This window comes from Patella vulgata, chromosome 4, assembly GCF_932274485.2.
Source record: "Patella vulgata chromosome 4, xgPatVulg1.2, whole genome shotgun sequence".
Taxonomy (NCBI): domain Eukaryota; kingdom Metazoa; phylum Mollusca; class Gastropoda; family Patellidae; genus Patella; species Patella vulgata.
The window spans coordinates 49630968-49654399 of NC_065882.2; the positions used below are offsets into that span (position 1 = coordinate 49630968).

General features: G+C 36.9%; 1 protein-coding gene across 2 annotated transcripts; it reads left to right on the plus strand.

Moving 5' to 3' along the window:
* The first annotated feature begins 1288 nt into the window (after nucleotides 1–1288).
* Nucleotides 1289–18618, plus strand: LOC126819628 (aldehyde dehydrogenase 1A1). Of its 2 annotated transcripts, XM_050547761.2 has the most exons (14): nucleotides 1314–1482; nucleotides 2378–2482; nucleotides 5932–6072; nucleotides 6864–6993; nucleotides 7868–7929; nucleotides 8265–8393; nucleotides 9445–9558; nucleotides 10407–10509; nucleotides 11811–11995; nucleotides 12286–12450; nucleotides 13775–13932; nucleotides 14246–14320; nucleotides 14576–14615; nucleotides 16306–18618. In XM_050547761.2, the coding sequence occupies exons 1-14, from the start codon at nucleotides 1423–1425 to the stop codon at nucleotides 16333–16335; spliced, it is 1497 nt and encodes a 498-aa protein (XP_050403718.1). In that variant the 5' UTR covers nucleotides 1314–1422; the 3' UTR covers nucleotides 16336–18618. The 2 variants fall into 2 exon arrangements, with proteins under 2 accessions (XP_050403719.1, XP_050403718.1); XM_050547762.2 differs by lacking the exon at nucleotides 14246–14320 and having other exon boundaries at nucleotides 1289–1482.
* The last annotated feature ends 4814 nt before the right edge of the window (nucleotides 18619–23432 follow it).

Here is a 23432-nt window from a genome sequence, read left to right on the forward strand (position 1 = left end):
CTATGAAAAACTTTAAATGTTATATCTTGATTTCACATCGCTTAGTTAAATATATAGCTAAGAGTGCTGTTTTTCGTAGGTATAAATGCTAAATCATTGAAAAATCTAAAGTTAAATATTTAAGCTAAATATATAAACATTTAGCTAAATATATAAACATTTAGCTAAATATATAAACATTTAGCTAAATATATATATTTAGTTAAATATATAAACATTTAACTAAATATATAAACATTTAACTAAATATATAAACATTTAACTAAATATATAAACATTTAACTAAATATATATATTTAGTTAAATATATAAACAGTTAACTAAATATATAAATATCATGCTAAATATATATGTTTAGCTAAATGTAGAAATATTTAACTAAATATATATTTGTGGTCCCGCCAATATTTCTATTATCGTAAGCGACACAAAAAACTGCGCATAAAATGATGACGTGTACCCGACACGTGAGCCTTGGCACAATAGGCCTACTAGCAATTATTATATTATTTAGCTAAATATATATTATTTAGCTAAATATATATTATTTAGCTAAATATATATTATTTAGCTAAATATATATTATTTAGCTAAATATATAAATGTTTAACTAAATATATAAATGTTTAACTAAATATTTTAACATTTAACTAAATATATATTTAACTAAATGTTTAAAAATTTAACTAAATATTTAGCTAAATATTTATATATCATCAAATCTCTTGTTTTGGTCTTAATATTCAATGCTAAATGTTAAATATGAAAATAGAGACAAATCAAGAAATATTTATATATATTATGTTAAATATTGAGTTTTTGTTGTATTTTTAGTTTAAATATTAAAAGTGAAAAATGTGCACAAAAGTCGAGATTTAAATATATATATAAATTTAAATTAAATCTAGTGTTTTTTGCTATATAAAAAGCTAAATAATTAATTTACAAACGGCGCCCCATAAATAACTAATAATAATTTATTTATAATGCGCCTATTACCAATATAAAATAGTGTTGGATTATTATAAATTTGTGTCAGATGTGGCGAGAAATGGTTCCTTTTGGCGAACAAAGAAGAATCACGGTGAAAAATAGACGGTAGTCTAGCTAAGGATTCCAAAATATCCTTAGAGTTAGAACCGAAGTGGGGTAAAGCGTTATTTTCATATTGCATTTGAATACAGACGGACAGGAACGGCGAGAGGACATAGTTCGGTCAGACACCGTTCCTCAATGAACTATAGTCGTGTCACTGTGTCTCGTTAAAAATCCGATATCACGACTGGTAGGCCTATGGATTTTGCTTGATCACGGTGGGTTATAAATGAGTAGATTTAGTCACGTGATTAGGACCGACATTGTCAATATTTTATTTCTTATTGCGTGTTAGACTTCTGCTGTCAGCTGTTGTGTGCTAACAGAATGGCCCTTCCACCTGCACCATTTCCACCAATAAGACAGCCAGAGATCAAATATACACAGGCAAGTACAATTTGATAACATTTTATTTCTTTTAAAGGAAACCGAGCGGAATTGCAGCACCCGCATTCAAAATGAAGTTAGCAAACATATTCATAGCGCCAATAAAAACCCATATGGATACAGATCACTAATGATTTCCCCATTGACTTAATGTTAATTCTCGTCTCTTAGACCGGCTCTAACTTTTCCCAAAATTTTCATTGGGTAGAACGCTTTCTACCACAGTTGGGGCAACATGTGGCCACCTCAAGCGCAAAAGCACGTGTGGGGTTCACCGTGGAAAACTTGAAATACACAAACTGGAAGTAAAGATCACTAAACATGCAATTTTCTGCCCCACATTTTAACCTAACCAACCTCTCAACTCTCGTACCCCTCCGCCTCCAAATAATGAATATTCACCAAAACCTGGTCAAAAAAGTATTTTCAAACCCATTTCTTTTCGATTCTACACCAAAAAGTCAACAAAAATGGCCATGCTAAACGGGGAAATAGGGAAAGGGAGAGAGACGGCGTAAGAGAGAGAGACAGAGAGAGAGAGAGAGAGGGTGTCCATATATTTATCGCGATAATGTTCCTTTATATGAGAGAGAGAGAGAGAGAGAGAGAGAGAGAGAGAGAGCTGGGATTTAATGTCCACTCGACATAACCGAAGGACACGGAGAAACCCCAGGAGGTTGGACAGGCGACCCTACTCCTTGTCACGTACAACGGGGGAATCGAAACCACGCCAGTTGACTCAATGACAGTATCAACATTTCATGAAGAAAATCAACTTTATGTTTCACAAATCATTAATAATATTGTTAAATTTGGTAATCCATAGGATGATAACCCGGATGGTCACTGTATACACGGTTACAATTTTTAATACATGTATTTTGTTTTCCTTTAGTTGTTTATAAATAATGAGTTTGTTGATGCTGTCGGTGGTAAAACCTTCCCAGTTTATAATCCATCAACCGAACAGAAAATAGCAGACGTGTCTGAAGGAGATAAGGTAAGATTGTGAATGTGTATTTATGAAGGAGATTTACATTTCTCTCTGTATTATTTCTGGAAATGGGAGGTTAGAGTATTATGTGGGAGTACATTGCTGTCAGCTGTATCTTTCTCGTCGTTCGATTTTTTTACTAATTTAGCTTTGGGCTTTCATTGAAATAATTAAGATAAGATCATCGATTGAAAGAGAACGAAGGGAATGCATTTGCCTATCACAGCACAGGCGTACGGACTCGATGAAGTTTGGCGGGGGCGGGGGGCAGAACCCAAAAGGCCCGAAAATATTTCGGGTTGCAGACGGCGGTGCCAGACGTCTGCGAGAGAGGCGACGGAGCGGAGCTTACCGTGTAGGACCCCCATCCCCCACCCTACCCAAAGGAAATTTGGGCAATTTGACGGCCGCAGACGCGTTTACCTGGCGCGAATCGTGATATGGGTACCTAGCATTAAGATGGTTGTATTAACATCTTCTATTTCTATCGTAACACCTCACTGGTTTGCACGAATGAAATGAATAGTCAGACCGTTTTTTCTACTGAACGCCGTCACATGTGTAAAAATAAAATAGATATTTGAGTAACTCCCTTGTTGAATAAGTATGTTAATAACAATATATAATATAAAGAAGACGGTGTGTGAAATTGTATACGTATGTATAACATCAACGATAAATATATGCAGTGGCGGCGTCAAGGGGGGGGTGGGAGTCAAGGGGGGGGGGGGATTCCCCCCCCCCCATAAAATTTAATCTGGTCTGCCCTCTTTTTGCCCCCCCCCCCCCCCAATAATTTTGGAAAATAAAAAAAAATACTTGTGATACGTTTCGGTAATCAATACCTTCTACGGTGATTAAATCCCACATCCCCACTCAGTCATAGACTTGCATGTTGTAGAGTCTGAGTGATTTCTTACCAAGCCCATCCTGCTGTAAACCTACTATAAACAATAACACGTGAACTATTTGAGAAGTGTTTTTTACGATCATCAAAGTTTTGGGGTATATAGGTTCAAAGCGGCGAGAATATGCCTTCACTCCGTTCGTTTGACATTTCCCTCTCTGTTCGGATAAGCTGGTGATTTGGCGACGAACATATCTGGTCAGCTCTATTTCTGAAATACTGCCCGGCTGCATTTCCGGCAGTCTATTTCACAAAATATCGTGGCGAAAATATTCAGTCACTTTGATTCACTCACTCCGTCCATTTGACATTTTCCGCTCTGGTCGGATAAACTAGTGATTTGGCGACAGGCGGTATCTGGTAAGCTCTATTTATCTCGACGATCAGTGCCTGAAATACTGCCAGACTGCAATTCCGGCAGTCTACTTTTCAAATTTTCGTGGGCTTCGTTGAGGTTCGCAAGTCCGTTCATTTGACACTTTCCTCTCTGGGGTCGGATAGACTAGTGATCAGACGACAGATGGTATCTGATCAGCTCTATTTATCTCGACAATCGGTGCCTAAATACTGTCAGACAGCATTTCCGACAGTCTATTTTTCAAAATTTTCTGTGGAGGTCCCCCATACCCCCGTAAGGATTCCCTACTTTGGCGCTCGTGAGTGGGCTTCGTTGAGGTTCGGTCGTTTGACACTTTATCTCAACGATTAGTGCCTGAAATACTACCAGGCTACATTTCCGGCAGCCTGTTTTTCTAATATTTCTGGGGAAGGCCCCCCTACCCGTAGTTGAAGCGCGTGCCTTTGCCCCCTTAACCTTGGACTTTGCCCCAGCTTTGCCCCTCCAACCACCGGCGGCTGACGCCGCCACTGCATATATGGTTGGTGTAATTCATTATTTATACATTTGGATTATGACTTGGCTTTTGAATTTTTTAATAACCATATAAATCTAGAAATATCAGAAACAAATATACATAAAATGGTCCCGTGATGCATAGGCGTACGGGCTCGATGAATGTTGGGGGCGGGGCAGAACCTGAAATGCCCGAAAACAATTCGTGTTGCAGATGGCGATGTCGGTCGTCTGCGAGAGGCGAAGGAGCGGGGCGTACCGTGTAGGCCCCCCCACGCCCCTTGAGAAAAATTGGAAGCGCGTTTTCCTGCTATCCCAGCCATTGAATAAAGTTATGATGAATTGAAATTTCATCGATTTATGTATGCTAGGCTCGCATTGGTAGCGGATGTACCTGTTGGGCCAGGTGTAAATCAGATTGAATCCAAGCCGGGGGATTATCAAGCGTTGATATTTTGAATTCGTTTTCTAAATTAAATGTTACATAATCAACCCCAGTACATATTTAGCGTGGATTAAGCTGTGAGAAATTTTATGTTTTAGCGAAAATGCAAATGACGGACGCATCCTTAAGTTCTGGTGTAACAGAAAAAAAATAAATGAAATTTTTGCTACTTGCCAAGATTTGTCGACTTTTCGCAAGAGAAAATCGTAAGTCACAAAGCTATTTCCATTGTCACGGATACTTGTAACCGCTACATGGGTCATAACGAGCAACCCATCGAAATTCAGAGTCGAACATCGATTGTATGTTGAGTCATTAGCTTATCCGATAAAGTGCACTTTATACACAGTGTTTTTATACACGCAACTCCTATTGATTTCCTATAATTACTTTCCTAGTTATCATCCTATTGACTTGAAGTCTAAGGATAAGTGTTCTGATTACCCACAAAAGAATACAAATATGACAAATTTTATGGACTGATAGGACGAATTAGATGTTGTAGGCGTATGTTTCGTTCGATATCAACCGATATTAAATTTTTTTTTTTTCAAATTTGCTGGGCTTGTTAGACTAGTTATAAGGAGTAGCAATTGCGATAACAGGCTGGTTTATGTAGTGATGTAATCACAATTTGGAGGTGGAATTACTGCTCATTAAATTTTGACAAACATAAGAACATATTGCCCGTGTCACCCTTTTACGAAACTACTGGTGGGCGTATTTTTTTGGCTAGCAACGTCACAATATAAATACAGTGAAATCCCTCTATTAAGACCACCTGTGATGCTGTCTAGATATGGTCTTAATAGTGAGTTGGTCTCATTACTGAGTGAGCATGCTTGAGGCAATTTCAAAGTAAAACAGACACAGTGTTATAGACATTTACTTTATTACTGATAACAGATGTAATTTTAAAACACATCATGAAAACATAATAATAATTATATACATAAATAATAATTATTATTAATATTATAATAATATGTTATAATATATACATGTATGTACAACACTTGATCCACTTAAAATATGTCAGAAGAGTTCCCTGGGTATTGCTACACTTTGGGTGGTCATTCGACATTAAAGTTAACTAGTTATTTGCATAATAATACGAAGGAATATGTGACTAGATCCATCCAAATTACCGATTACTTTGCCGCCGAGGTGGCAAGTCATAGTTTTCTCGAGGCTAACGCATCAGTTTTTAATTGCACGTCCATAAAAAGCATCACATTTTTAAATTAAAGGCGGATGTTGATAAAGCAGTGAATGCAGCCAAAGCAGCGTTCGAATTTGGGTCACCATGGCAACAAATGGATGCCAGTGGCCGTGGTCGACTTCTGCTAAAATTGGCCGATTTGATAGACAGAGACGCAGTTTATTTATCGGTAAGTCATTCACTTACGTCATTAGTCGTTTGTCATTTTATTTTGAATCCACTGAGAGTTTATATAAATACCTATACAAAAACAGGGATATCACAGTACGCAAATGAGTAATTCACATTGGAGGCTAATATCACACTTCCATAGGCCCTATTGCAAATAAAATGAGGGTTTAACATCCTACTTTTCTACACAGTCCGGACTAATGAAATTATGCCAGGACAATGTTGCTACGACCTATTCTTCATTGAATTCCATTTGCCAAGGGTTCTTTAAAGTGCACGCTATCGTATACACACTACCTCGATTTTGTGTCCCATTGAAACGACTCACGGTTCCTTGCCAGGCCTTCCGTCCTGCACCACTCACAAGGGTGGAAACCCCGACGGGATCGAACCCCGTGCCTCTATGTGAGCGAACCAAGCCTTACTTACAGAGCCACCGTGGCTCTTTCCATGTATTTTATAGTTATATGTGTATATAGATAGCAAGTGTAATCAACTGTCCAAAGTATATTACCATAATAATATATAGATAACCATATTATTTATTATTCCGTTTGTGAAGAGGAACACGGGGCATGAGTCAAACATTTACAGTAAAGTTGGTGTTAATATATTCTTTGAATGCCATTTAGTAAATGGATCATAAAAAAGCCCAAAAAACACTATTTATGGATAACGATTCCGTTAATGGCGTTAATATGTAATATCGGTAATCGATATCAGTTAACTATTTTCCATTTATATTAACGGACAATGAATGCTTTGATTGTATAATCAATTTTATTGTAGAGTTTAGAGACGTTTGATAATGGTAAAATATTTAAAGAATCTGTATATGTGGATTTATTTGGTAGTAGTGGTGTTTTAAGATATTATGCTGGTTGGTGTGACAAAATACAGGGCAAAACAATACCAATAGGTAAAATACAATATGGTTATGGTTTTATTAACCACGGCAATGCAGCCTAAATTACCAAGTAAAGCTGACCTTGTACAGGTCGTCGGATTTCTATGGAAGACGAAACGGGTTAGATTTTATTTTAACCACACCATCCTGCATTTACGATTTTATCGTCAAATCCAACATTTTTTGCCAATGCTTGACATTTTCACATGTCCCCAGGATGATGCAGCTAACATGATAAATTTGAGCCGTTTTGTCATCCATAAATGTCAATAGCTGACTGTCATTTAGTGGATACGCAACTGTGAGTGCACAGTTGCCAATTATACACTACCTAACAGACTCTACCGTTTACGGTTACCTATTATACTCTACTTACAGACGTCATATTATGCATGTTTGGAAGATTACATCTTGTCCGTACAATGTCCGTTCAGCGCTTTAGCTTTTTATCAAGTGGAGAGGGTTCGAGCCCACACTTGTAGGTGACAAGGAGTCTGTCCACCATGTTGGTTTTTCCCCGGGTCTATCTGTTTTCTCCCACAGCTAAAGTCGCCCTCCCCCCCCCCCCCTTCGACGCGCAAGCGAATTATTGAAATTGAACCATGTGTTAGCCCCGAAATAAACCCCATTTTCTCTCTTTTTTCAAGCTTATATTTAAACAATTATTTTGTCTTCTAAACACCAAGTTTCAACCAATTATAATTAAACCCATTTTCTGTCTTTTTTCATCCGTATATTTTGTGTTATAAACGCCAAGTTTAACCAAGTCTTACACTCGCCTTTATGAATAAACAATTTAAAGAAACCGATGGTAACTGACATGTTTATGAATTATGCATATTATATAAAGAGTTGATGCGATTAGGGGTTATCGTTTATATTACAGATGGTAATTTCTTTTGTTATACCAGACGTGAACCAGTAGGAATATGTGGTCAGATTATACCAGTAAGTAATTATATAGGATACAAGTGGTTTGAAAAGTGTAAAGAAGTATGAATGATCTAACGGGTTGTTGCGATCTCGCACTCATACCCGACAAGGAGTAGAGTCGATTGACTATAACCTATCTCTCTCTCTCTCTCTCTCTCTCTCTCTCTCAAATCAGAACCATAAAGACCAAACGAAAAATAGATGTGACCATGTTTACATTTTGGCTTTTAGCAATAAAAATACATTTGTTGATTTTTCAATCTTTTGAGTGTTTAGCCCAAGAGTAGGATAAATCAAACAAATCAACTTCTATGGGCGTATGGGTTTATAGAATCGTATTTACTTTTCAGTGGAATTTTCCAATGCCAATGATGATGTGGAAGATTGGACCAGCTTTAGCGTGTGGAAATGTTGTAGTTCTAAAACCAGCGGAACAGACACCTCTCAATGCACTTTATATAGCTTCACTGATAAAAGAGGTATATAAATACTATATATCTAACATAATTTGACTGATTATTATGAACTTTGGAAAATCGGATAACTTTGGGGTGCTTTAATCCAATGATCATAACATAATTATCAACTGTAACATCTGGTTTGATCTAACCACATTAATAGAAACCACTTGGGGAAACTAGACTGTGATTCGTCGAAAATCTAGAATCGGCCAATCTGGCCTGTCCTTAAAATAATGCAAGTCTTTTGGCACACACTGTTAAATATTGTAGTAAAAAGTGATATACACTACAACATGGGGATGACAACAAATATTTAATACTTAATAAACGTCCACCACATGTAATTGTTGTTATTGGAGGATATGTAAGGAAATGAACTGAAATGGGGCTTAACCTAAAGTCAAATTTATCTCCATAAATGGGCTGATGAAGCCAGGCCTATACCATGCAATGTGCTCTGAAAGAAACTTTGCTCGTACAGCAGCGTTTCGACCTATTCTTGTCTGCACGCCAGCATATACATGCGACTTCCGGTCAGTCAAACGACTGGGTGAATTATTTATCTTGTCAGGCACTCTGTCCTGCACCACTTACAAGTAATGGCAACGAGGCAGAAAAATCCAGAGGAACTTTCTCAATCAAAACTTAATTGGGACCCCCTTATTGGTACGCATTACTTAGTGAACCACCGTGGCTCCCTTTTTGAAAATGAGGTTTACCAAGGGGCTGTTTTAAGGGGTTTTCTCTGCTGAAGACCCTGCAAGCATTCGAATTATAGAAAACAAGTTTAACTATATGTTCGCCCCCTAATGACATATTTTTTGTGGAGTGGACCTTAAACACCACTGCAGTACAGCGAATATATTTTGCTACTTGAACTTCCGAATAAATGACACGTCGTCTATTATGGCGTTCAAGAAAGAATACCCCGTGACACCCACCTCTATTTGTGAACCTGTGTTTACATCCCCACGCTGTTTTTGTTTAATATTAATAACATTCGATCAGAAACCTGAATAAGTGGACTGGTGACATTTTATTACCAGTGAATATGTTATTTATTTTTCAGGCTGGATTTCCACCAGGTGTAGTAAATGTAATACCAGGTTATGGTCCAACTGCTGGTGCAGCCATTACAAATCATCCAGATATCAATAAGATTGCGTTTACTGGGTCTACAGAGGTATGGAATTCTGTCGATTTACTACAACCTGTATATCAAAGGCTAAAACATACATGTACATTAAAGTAGATAAAGTACAAGTACTTCTATGTTTACGGCACAAAAATAAATAAACAAACAAATACCCCCAGTTAAAAAATTCAACCACTTTTACTTCATTCTGATGTACATCAAATCATAAGCTATCTGTCTGCTATTTCTCTAGTGTCTTCAGGTTTTATTAAGTACATTATAAAATTTTAGTGAATATAACACGTTAATTATGTGTGTGAAAGGGGGGGGGGGATTTCAGAAACCACTATAAAGTAATTATATGAAGTAACTATATGAAGCTCTGAACTTGTCCAGTCCGCTAGTGGAATATAACCGTTCGAGTTTCAATACTCATTATATAACTTGTAAAGACTTTTCGGGGAGTTCAGCTAAAGCTCGTATAAATGCTTTACTTTAAGTAGACCAACGCTTCGATTTCAGTATGATAGCATATCAATAAGAAATATATGTTCTTGTTGGAAGTAATGACGTCCTTTTTAATATCGAGTTTAACAGCGAGTATCTGGTTCCATATCTGTTTTTTATCAATTATCTACCAACTTAATAATGGCATCCTCCTTGGTTTCATCGAAACTCGCACGTTTACCCGCACCCCACCCCACCCCACCCCACCCCGTTCCTAGATAATGTGCGGTTGTATTAGAAAGAATGTTGGTGGGGCTTATCGACATTGCTCTTGTAGATGCATCTTGTTGTTTCATTTCACATTGTGATAATTTATCACTACTTTTCTACTAGTGAAGCATTCTTAATAATGTTAATCATGTATAGTATTTTAGAATATCTGTTTACAGACAGGAAAATTAATAATGAAGACGGCAGCGGAAACAATGAAACGTGTAACATTAGAATTGGGTGGTAAAAGCCCGATAGTTGTATTTGATGATGTTGAAGATAGTAAGTTCATATCAATACTTATATATTATGATTTGTTTAAGAATCCATAGAGATTGGTTTATTTTGATCCGGTCTCAAATTTACAATTATCTTACTTGTCAGTTTGAGCTATTTAATAGAATTTTGAAATAAATGTGTGTTGCCTAGAGAGGAATAACTAGCCTCTATACTGCCATGATCTTCAAGATTGTATTTCTGCGAATCACGACACGTCGTATTTGTTGATTCAAATTGCCCGGGCTATCTCCTGACATTTCAAAATTATATACCCTTCCCCCAATCCGTAATATTGTAGCCTCGATCATCAAATACGGATTATAAAAAGTCCCAGGGACTATTGCACAGAGTGAAGACTTTCAAGTAAAGGACAACTATCGTATTTACTTGAAGATTCGCCGAATAACCAGTTCTGTTTAGTCTGAGAATATTAGTATATTGAATTGCGAGAAAGGCTAAAGTTAATAACCGATTGACCATACTGCACGCAGCGACCCATCTACGTCATACTTCCCAGAATGTGACACTGCACTGATTATCCGCCATTTAAAACGATCATGTGATCATTTTGGAGCGGGACTTATCGATTCGACACCGCTTTGTTTAGACAACAAAGTAAAAATAACCCACGCACGTGTGTTTTATGTAAACATGGCATGTTGCTGACACTAACGTAAAAGCGATATATAATATGTGCTATGGGTAATATTGCAATAAACTCTTTACCATTGTAAACTGTCTTTAGATTTTCAATCTGTTTATCTTTCAAAACAAGGTTAGATACTCCTAAATTTATTTTCGCAAACAAAACCGCCTCTGTGAAATTATGTTTCATGGGCGCCGCCATATTGAATAATTAGAGGACTATTTTGTGATTCGGCTTTGATTAGTTTGACATCTTTCATACACACAGCGGCTAAATAAACATATTTAATTTCATTCAATATGACAATAGAAGAGAAATAAATACTTTTAAAATTTTCTAAAAGCATACTCAGTGTTTTCGACTAAAATCGTCGATGTAGGAATTTAAATGTCGGTTAATTAGCTTAGGGCCTATTCTCAGCCGGAGCTAGCTGTAGATAGGCAGCCTAAGTTTGGGATGCCGATTGACTTAAAACTGATACGCATTGTTTATGGTCATGAGAAGAAGAATCCTGTTGATTTTCAGCGATGTCCGATTTGAAATTATACACATTGTTTATGGTCAAGAGACCAAGACGCCTATTGATTTTCAGTGATTTCCGATAATTGCTGGCTGCCAGAGTTATGGCTGACATCCTGTCTTTGATGATTCCTTTCAGTTGATAAAGCAGTAGAGATAGCACACGAAGCTGTTTATTTTGCTGCTGGTCAGTGTTGTGCTGCTGGTTCGAGAACCTATGTTCATGAAGCTATTTATGATGAATTTGTTAAGAAGACAGTGGAGAGAGCAAGAAATAGGACTGTTGGTGACCCATTTAATGATGACGTAGAAATGGGGCCACAGGTAGTTATACAATTGAACAATTTCCAGAGATACATTTTGAAGTGATGTTGACAGATATTGAAAATTTTAAAATTTTATCGTTAAAGATTCTGGTTGGGTCTTTATTAATCAGCCGTTGCTTGTTAAACACAGCTTTGGGGAATTTAGGACTCGGTTCAGCGACCCATGAACATGGACCACATCCACCTTACGAGCTCGGTGAAATAAAACCTTATATTTACCCAGGGAACCCCATACCTTTGTCCTTTAGTCCACAAAACTGAGCACGTTATTGTATTTGTTGTTTCTAGATCGATTCAGTTCAGTTTGATAAAATTTTAAATCTGGTAGAAAGTGGTAAAGAAGAAGGTGCCGTATTAGAATGTGGTGGAAAAAGACATGGAACTACTGGATATTTTATAGAACCTACAGTATTCTCTAATGTTACAGAAAATATGCGGATATGTCGAGAAGAAGTACGTTATATTGTAACATAGCTGTATCTTATCTTCACTGTCTGTCAATGCATCCACGGTTTGTTGCACAACATTTAACATCCGATCTATTTGTATTTTGTATAAGCTATTGGTATTGTTCTTGGCCGCTTAATAGGGTCTTGAGAACGCTCTATTGGCAAAAACAATCATTCGAAATTGTTATGCATAGTGTAAATTATCGATACGTAGAAACATGTCAAATTTACGCGATTTTTTTTTAACAATTACATCTTATAGAATCGCTGCCCTTGATAACTCTCATTTATCTGACAGGGACGTTTACAAAGTGTAGGTTTTCTGGTTTATAATAATTTTAAGTTAAGAGAAACAATTTGATATCGCCGTTATTTCACAAACATAAAAATTCTAACAACTTTTCCTTAGGATACGAGCAACGTGTGTTTGCCTGGCATTCAATGATTTCACTTCTGGTTACATCTCCAGTCATCTGAAAGATTTGTACATGCGTCATCATAATGTAAGCTAGGTTTTCAAATAGTCCCACCTCAGCTAGTAATAACCCATGAACGAATAGTTTCGACCAATGGTCAAAGATTAATTGAAGAAAATATTTGGACATACTCTAAAGACATAATATTACCGTAGTTCATTGAGACAAGGGGGTCACATGGCTAAGTGGGTAAGACGCTGGCTCGCTAGCCTGGAGGTCGGGTGTTCGATCCCTGCATTGGCCGAGAAAGTTCATCCAGATTTTCCGGCGTGGTTTCCCCCTTGTCAGTGATACCGGACGGAGGGCCTGACAAGGACAGCTGTCTGGTCGTTCGGATGGGACGAAAAACCGAGGTCCCGTGTACACATTGGAGTGCACGTAAAAGATCCATTGGCAGTTGGAATTCGATATAAGAGTAGGCCGTAGCGCCGCTGCCCGGACAAAATTTTCCTCATAGCACACAGTATGGCGTATGCCCGTCTTCATTAGCCCAGTTTAGGAGCAGAACAGTAGGACGTTAAACCCCATTTCATTTCATTGAGACAACAAAGGACTCCTGTCGTAACTTCCATCCGTGGTCCAATTTACATTTTCGACAGTGATTTCATCGCCATTCCGTGTTAATATGAAGAATTCTCGTACCTTGACGGTAGAGCCACTCACCTCAATGGGTAAAATTGAATTAAATTTAAGAAATCATCAATACAATCTATGAATGACATTTGACTGAAAGAAACGCAAATCACACTATGGCCAGTCCCATTAGTTGCATGTGGGGGTCCACTAACATGCCATTGATATCGGATAGAGAACTGAGAAAATATGATGTATGCTTTTTGCTTGGTTTATTAGATTTTCGGACCAGTTCAAACTCTAATGAAGTTTAGTACAATGGAAGAGGTAATAAAGAAGGCCAATGAATCATGCTATGGTTTAGCGGCTGGAATATTAACTGGAAGTATAGATAAAGCTTTACAGTTTACCAGTAGAGTTAAAGCTGGTACTGTATGGTATGTAATCATTATATTTAACATTCATTTTAATCGACTTTGTTTTTTAAGGTGTCATTGACACAGATCGTGGTATTTATAATTCAATCTTTCTCGTAAGTAGAAACCGATGTCGCGGTTTGATTCGGTACTTGGTTTGGTTCCGCATCGGTTAACTGTAGATGGATCCCGGTTTTCATGTCTTTTATCATTGTGTTAAGGTAATTATCAACCTGAGTCTATTATTTATTGTTAATATCGGACTGTTTTTTTTAATTGTTTTTCTTATTTATTTATAGAAAATTAATTATTGTGGGATGCTATTATTTTAAAGGGTTAATTGGTATAATTTCCTGACGTCACAAACTCCGTTTGGTGGATTCAAAGAATCTGGTATTGGTCGAGAATTGTGAGTAAAATTTTCCATGACTATAGACAAGTATGAAAATGTATGAAATGTACACTAACATCGAATTTTTTCCATAATTACATTATACGGTACGATGGAGAATTTTGTCCGGGAAGCAATTTAATTTTAACTGTATTTACGTGCCTTGGTCGTTCGAACGACTAGACGCTTGTTATCGTCACAAATGTTACCTCTGAGAAGGCAAATTGCTTTATCTTATTTTAAAGGACCACTAATTGAGGTCGTATTTTTCAGAGGGGAGGACTCCATTAATGCTTACACTGAAACTAAGACGGTAAGGTTAAATTTTATTGAAATACAATTGGCTAAATTAATTTAAAGTCATAAACGTGTTGGCAATGTATATGTCGAAAAGTGTCTGTGGAGAAATCCGTTTCAATAAATGATTTACCTCCCTTTATAGCGCGACCTTCTCTTTAGCACATCGACTGTTAAAGTGAAGGGGTCATTTTATCCGTGAAGACTACAACCAACCAGTGATCTGATCTGATCTTATAGGGTTTTTTAGAGTTATACTGCGATTGTTCGCTGGCCAGCTAAAACATTTAAACATGCATTATGCAAGAGCTAAATCTGTCTATTGCAGGTCTTTCTTTAGGCCTGAAATGTTATCTAAATTATTAATTAGACATTAATTAACCTATCCAGACCATAATCAACTCTAGATGGCATCGCTAGCCTGCTATCTTTAGTGGATTATGAGCCGATTTACTGCATAACTTTCCTTCACGATTTAATGATTAAATGGATAATCGAGACTATGCTGTTTACCGTACTGACCTTAGTAATGATGATCGAGGCTAGGGGGCAATTTCAATCGCTTAGTTCTCGGTTCATAGTGGGTGAATTTGAATGAAATTTTCAGCAAATTGCCTTTACATTATCTAGTTTTTATACGCCCACATTGAAATGTGGTCGTATATTGTCGTCGCCCCCGTCCGTCCGTCCGTCGGTCCGGCGTCCACAATTGCTTGTGGACGCTCTAGAGGCTAAAGTTAATATCCGATTGACTTTAAATTTATACACAATGTTTGAGGTTATGAGACGAAGAAGCCTATTGTTTTTCAGCGATTTCCGATAATTACTGCCAGAGTTATGGCCCTTGATCACTTTGAAAAATCTTGTGGACGCTCTAGAGGCCAAAGTTAATATCCGATTGACTTTAAATTTATACACAGTGTTTAAGGTCATGAGACGAAGAAACCTATTGATTTTCAACGATTTCCGATAATTACTGCCAGAGTTATGGCCCTTGATCACTTCAAGAAATCTTGTGGACGCTCTAGAGGCCAAAGTTAATATCCGATTGACCTTAAATTTATACACAATGTTTAAGGTCATGAGACGAAGAATCCTATTGATTATCAACTATTTCCGATAATTACTGCCAAAGTTATGGCCCTTGATCACTTTGTGACGCTCTAAAGGCTAAAGTTATCATCCGATTGACTTCAGATTGATACACAAAGTTTAAGATCTTGAGACGAACAAGTATATTGATTTTCAATGAATTTTTATGACTGAACAGCTAAATCCATGATATTAAAAGTTTTGTATACAAAACGTTAGCATGGGTCAGAACTTTATAAAAAAAACAAACAAATTCTAATGGTTTTCTAATAATTACTTCATGAGTTGTTGCTCTTAATCAGATTTTAGTATATTATAAATGTTTTATTACCCAAAAAATTAAAAATATGCGACAGCTCTTGTTGACTGACCGGACGATTTAGCTGCTGTGGGCGTATGTTTCGTTGCCTGGCAATCCATCTTTAACTATTATAGTGAGAACTGCCAACTCGTTATCGAATCTCCCATTATGTATCTTTAATATAAATAATGAAGAGATCCCCTTTCGAGCTAAAGCCTGCAACGTTTTTCATAATCCCAGAAAGATATGCCTAGCCCGCCTTTTGTCTGTAGAAAGCCATGATTTATTTATGTATTTTGTTTCATACTTTCAGGTAACAATTAAAACGTCAGGCAAACTTTAAACAGACGATTGTGACGTCAGCCAAATTTAAATGGATAAATTTGACGTCAGCCAAATTTTGATGAATTGGATGTTAATTGCGTAATTTTTATTTCCGACTATAACAGAAACTGTGCCTACATGAGTTGTTATCAAATTTAATACACACGTTTTTGTCTTACGAACTTTATTTCGTGTGATTTACTTCGGTATCTAATGCCATAATTGTAGGCCTACATGTGATATCCGTATTTTTTATTGTCGAATGTAGACCTATATATAGATTGTTTTGTACTTTTTGTATGCATGGTTATTTTCATCAAGTTGTTCTTGTAAAGCGTCATATAGCAGTCAAACTTAATGAATGTCCATCTCTATAGAAAACAATAAGGGCCATGATTGTTATTGTTTTATTAATTGAACTACATAAAATTGCTTGTTGGTCGCAGTCATCTCTTCGGTTGTTAAGAATTTTTATTCTTAAAGGGACATTAGGTAAGATTAGATAAAGAGCTGACAGTTCTTGCTATAATAGTTAAAAATAGATAATGAAAGGAGAATAGGCTGAAAATTTCAGTCGAACTGCTTCACAGGGTTTTGATTAAAGGCAATAACTCCAAATAAATAGACATCCTCGTCGCTTAAACATAAGCAATGTGTCTGTACGGCACAATGAGTAGGGTCGCCTGCCTAATTTTGGGGTTTCTCCTTCCATTGCTGAAAACATGTGCGAATCATTGGGATAACAGATATATCATACTGAACTTACATTCGATTCCCTCCTGTACAGCACAGAGAGTCACCTGTCTAACCTCGGGTGTTTCTCCGGATTACCCGTTCCCCGAATGATAATATCTATATTATAGTTAGGTTCGACCTCTCTGTCAACAAATTTAATTCTTTAGTATACTGAATATAAGATTCCTGTTTGAATGGGATTCCATTAACTTAAGAATTATAGATTTAAGATTTAACTGCAACACAAGAATACAATCATTCGTAATTTTGATTCTATGTACAGACAAGTGAGAATTAGTCTTGAAACATCCAAAATATTCACCTCGGCCCTCGCCAGAGCTCGATGCCTGAACATTTTATAGTCGACAGTCAGATTTGTTATTACAGTTATTATATGATCTGTATTCGATTTAAAAGTAAAATTTTCAAGGTATGTCATTGCCCGATTACAACAACTTTATATTATCTAATTAGGAAATGAAATTTTAAATGTAGAGTGATACATGAAATAAACAACATATTATTCGCATGAGACAATCTCTACCGCTAACTTGTTGGGAGCTTATAACTTATGAGGTTGAAAAGACTGTCATCATATATGATTTAATACAATATTATCTCAACTTGCATAAACTCATTCATTTTATTTCCATTACTGTCACACCTGTAAGATATACAACGGAAATGAATAATATAAATAAGTAGACCAGGAATTATGCTTGAATATTTTGGGTGGAGACATCTTAGGACTATACCAACATTTCTTTACCAATCCCATTCCTATCATTATCTAAGATTGCCAGCTGTATGTTTGCCGTCATTTGTTATCACAGAATGATAGGCTAAATCTTATTTTTGATAACAAAAAAACCAAAAAAAAAACCAAATGAAAAAAAATAGCTTATTCCACAATCTACTTGTATATATGCTGCCTCAAAAAACCCAAACTTAAAAACCCACACAACATAATCTGAATTTTACCTGTGTGTTGTGTTCGATAATATGAGCGCATATTGTTCTGATATGTTCGCCTTGCTTCCACTGCCCCTGGGGAGTTAGGTGGCCGAATCGTCTAACGGGTGAGCATTAGGGCATTAGATCATAAGGTTTGTCACTGAGTCAAGTGGCGTGGTTTTGATCCCACCCTTGTACGTGACAAGGAATAAAGTCGCCAGTCTAACCTGCGAATCACGACACGTCGTATTAGTTGATTGAAACTGCCCACGTTCCCGGGCTATCTCATGACATTTCAAAATTATATGACACTTCCCCCAATCCGTAATATTGTAGCCTCGATTATCAAAAACAGATCACATTGTTTCTCCCATTGCTAAAGACCCCTACGAGCAAGCTAATGTCAGTCCCGAAATGAAATAGTTTCTGTCAAGTGGGCGTTGAACCCCATTTCTCTCCCGTTCTCTCTCACCCGACCCTTCCTCATAACGTGCACGATATAAAAAGAAATCTGTTATACGCGATCGTTTTCTACTCTTCTCCTGATAAGAGCTTACTACACATTTTCATAGGCCCGTGGCCACTCAAGTGAATAAAGATAATACTACTACCATTATTTTTATTATTATTTTGTATTTTTACTATTGATTACGATACTTTTTGCCTGAATTATATTTTATTTACTTTAATCAACAAATATCCCTTTTTGGTTTAAGAGTGACACTTTCTTCCACTGAAAATAATTCTAACAGATCTTTTTCATGATTTACATTTGTGAACTTATTCAAGAAACACAAAATAATCATTTCCGTTATGTAGAGAAAATGTATTATGTGTCACTATATACCAACATCTAAATACATCATCACATATTATCTTCTATATAAATAATATTATTGTCTTCTCATTTTGACATAATGTAGAAAGCAGCTTTGTTTTTGTTTTTGATTGTTTTGGTTGGTTTGTTGTTGTTTTTTTTTTTGTTTGTTTGTTTTTTTTATTCATTCCCGAATTCGACGATCGCCAGTGCTGGCGATGAAGGACAGAAAGGTCTGACAAGAAATATAAACAATAGTAGACCAAATTTCATAGCACGCTGCAGAGCGTGTTCCCCGTTTGAATGGCCTGTGGGCGCGTTTCCAGAGCATATTTCTTTCTTTTACACTTATCGAAATAGCGTCCACATACCTATATGCACCTTAATGAGCAGAAATATTGTGCCAGGGCTTCTGATTTGATAAAATTATCGGGTAATCTGCCAGATATCACACCAAATCTGACGTTGTCCCCACCTCGGACCTCTCTGTTCAAATTCCTGGTCACGCCCATGGCCTGGTTGGTGCAGAAAAGTAAAGATGTGCACGTGTATTAAAAGTAAGTTTCTTGTGAACAATTTAAAGCTGCTGTTGACATTTACATTCGTTTCGGACAATATCTAATTTGTCACGATTTAAGTACTCAGATTCGTTATTTACAATTTAATTAAGAAAACAAAATCAGATTATCAACGGTACACAATTTTCCGACCTCGATTCAATCATATTCCTGAAGCAATGGCCCGAGAAATCCCTCTCTGGCCATTGCTGAATTGGCTTTCGATACTTGAGCTTTTGAGGGAGTGTGTCTATTCTTCCTGTTCAATCAGATCTATCCCAAGTACAGCAACATGACATCCCTTCGTTTAATCTGGGGTCTTCCCTAAAAGTTTGGACAGTGATTTAAGGAATTAACCAGCGGCTGCCAGGCAGGATACGCCCACATCTTCCACGAGATGGATAGAGAACAAGCTAAAAACAAATGCGATTTTTTCTACAATCAGGGGCAATACTCCAGAAGGTTATGATCTGAAATGCGCAAATATCAAAAGGGACTGGGATCTTTGGGGTATAAAGATATCAGATAAAAATTGTGACCTCTAGAGGGCCCACAACTTTGATATACCAGATGTTTACACTATTTGCGCACGAGGAGCGGCCATTTTGTCCGGCAGGTTTGGTCCGATTTTCACGAAATTCGAACTCAACCAGGGTCGACAAGCTAAAAAAACGTGATTTTTCGTACACTCAGGGGCCATAATTCAGGAAGTTACGGTACGATATGTGCGAATATCGAAAGGAACAAAGATCTTTAGGTTATAAACTTACATTTCAAATTTCAACAAAATCAGATAAAAATTGTGACCTCTATAGGGTTCACAAGCTAAAAACGCGATTTTTCGTACAATTAGGAGCCATAATCCATGAAGTTACGGTCCGATATATGCCAATATCGAAAGGAACTGAGATCTTAGGAAGATAGACCTATATATTTCAAGTTTCGTTGAAATCGGATAAAAATTGTGACCTGTAGACTATTCACAAACAATTGTGGACGGACGGACAGGGTCGACGACAATATACGTCCACATGAAAATGTGGGCGTATAAAAACGGTGAAAGTAGTGTTCGTCTCCAAACAGTATCGTTTACATTGTATCCGTATTGATAGCCACGTTTGTCACGCAATTTGTTTTTCTGCAATATTCTGCTATGCACTGGTTAATTGGGCCTAATAAAATCGTGAGTCATGACGTAACGTTATGTAAACCATAGAAATATATACAGTATATTATATTTCTATGTGTAAACATATTTGGTCCAATTTGGAGCTCTGTTTAAAGCGTAATGATATGGTTACGCAGTTAGCTATTGGTTGTTAATCGGAATATTGACCAGTCATAATTTGGAACAGAAATTTGCTTCCATTACAGCAGTGTTGAGTGGTATTAGCTCTAATCAAACGAAACACTGCGAGGAGTATGCGATTCAATGGGCTTAAAAGATTTTAGCGAAGGTTGTTTATGATTCTGACTTGTTTTGTCCGTGTCCCGTTTAAATCGTTTGAAGAATATGCAGAATGTTGACAAATGTTCATTTCATCGTAAATTTGTAAATAATGATCGGAAATAAACGAAATGAAATGAGGTTTAACGTCCTACTGTTCTGTTCCTACCGGGATAATGCTAATGGAGATGGACATACGCCATACAGTGTGCTATGAGGGAAATTTTGCTCGGTCTGCGGCACTATGGCCTACTCTTATATCGAATTCGAACTGCCAAGGGATATTTTACGTGCACGGCAATGTATACACAGGACCTCGGTTTTTCGTCCCATCCAAATGACTAGACAACTGCTCTTGTCAGGCCCTCCGTCCTGCAACACTGTCAAAAGGGAAACCACGTCGGAAAATCCCTATGAACTTTCTCGGCCAATTCAATATCGAACACGCGACCTCCAGGCTAACGAGCCAGCGTCTTACTCACTTAGTCACCGTCGCTTCAAATAAATACTGATCGGAACTGGACCATTTGTGGGCTGATCATCCCTTTGAGGCCCAACTTCCACAATATCATAGTTTGCAAGAGAGTAAAAATCCACCAGATGACAATTAGAGACTTAAAAGGCGCTTTGTTAAAGATATTAGCATCCGAATTCGGTTTAGGTACCCCTCTAACCAAAGTTTGTATACTCTTTAATCGATTGAAAAACTCATCAAAAGTTGGGGCCCCGATTTTCTTTATATATCCAGGACTATGGGAATCTGAGATGCTTTCATTTCGATGACATCGCGAACTACAATATAACAAGTGGAGTTAAATTTCCTATTTAATGCACCCACACCAATCCTTTTTTCCCTTTTTTTTTTTCTTCCTAATTTACAAACTTGTTTGGTTTAGAGCATTCTATGCAACATTTGACAGGAAAGAATCTTGTTCTCCTTCTCTTTTTTTTTGTTTTGACTTTATTTCTCTCCTTATTTCTATTTCTTGGCTAGTTGTGTATGAGAATAGCCACCGTAAAACGCATTAAACCCACGCAATTCCATACATACAGCTCTTTTTAAAATATTCTTCTCTGGTACAACCTCAAAAATTCTACTTATTTTTAGACTGTTTTTTTCTTGTCGCCTAAAGTTTGAGATATTTCAAGCTTATCAAAACAAGTCTACCCCCTCTGATGTCTCGGCACAGTTGGCTTGTATTTATTTTTATCTGAACGTTTAATCTAACTGCACTAAAATATAATGATATACAGTTACTCCGTATTTCTTATATATGTAATATGATATGTGCTAAAATTGTTATAAGGATTAAAAATAATGTAAGAATGTATATTGTTTGTGACTGCGGATTTATTGGTGCTCTACTTCAGCCACTTTGCGACTTTTAAACGCCTTCTAGGTTTTTCTTTAGTTTTAAGCTATATATTATGCGCTCATGTTTTCGCCTGCCCGTGCGACCGTCCGTGTGTCACAGGTCTCAATTTTTTTTTCGATTTTGACGAATTTTTAAATATATTATGTTTATATCCCAAAGATACCAGTTCCTTTTTTTAGGATGTAACAGACCGTATCTTCATGGATTATGACCCCTGGTCGTGCGACACTCTATTGTATCCCACAGATCTCGGTTCCTTTCGATATTGGCGGGTATCAGACCGTAACGTCCTGGATTATTTTCCGATTTAGATGAAACTTGAAATATATTATGTTAAGAATCAAACGATATCCTTTTTTTAGGATGTAACAGACCGTATCTTCATGGATTATGACCCCTGGTCGTGCGACACTCTATTGTATCCCACAGATCTCGGTTCCTTTCGATATTGGCGGGTATCAGACCGTAACGTCCTGGATTATTTTCCGATTTAGATGAAACTTGAAATATATTATGTTAAGAATCAAACGATATAGAACGAGTACGATTTTGGTGCGCATCAGACCTTCCGTTCTAGAGTTATGCCCCTTGCCCTTTTATGCAAAATGTGAAATATATATAAAGTTTGTAAACCCTCTAGAGGACACAATTTTCGGCCGATTAAAATGAAATTTTAAAAATTGTGTGTTAAGAATTAAACGATGTTAGGTGAGTTTGTGAACCATCTAGAGGCCACAATATAATGTGTTAAGAATCAAAACATTTCTGTTAGTTCGATTTTGGTGCCCATCGGACTGTCCGTTCTGGAATTATGCCCCCTGCCTTCTAACGCAAAATGTGAAATATGAACTATGTTTGTGGACCTTCCACAATTTTAATCCAAAGCGTGGCAAACAACGAAAAACAGCAGTAGTGTCAACTACAAAAAAAATAGTAGAAGGAAACAGTAGAACTCATACAACTTGACCGACAGTGTCTTATCTATCAAGAAGCAATTCTACCAAGAAAAAAAGCACAACACGTGGCCAAGAAGTTCACGCCCGGAATGAAACTGGATGTCCGCTCCTTCTCACATGGTTTTGGAGTGACGTAACTATGATGATGTAGAATCCGATTTAGATGAAATTATAATGATCAAAAAATACGAGGATATGTCCCATTTTCCGATAAAATTGTGAACGCGGTAAAGGTTATATTTTATAACAGATTTTTTTTCAAATTAGTTTGAAG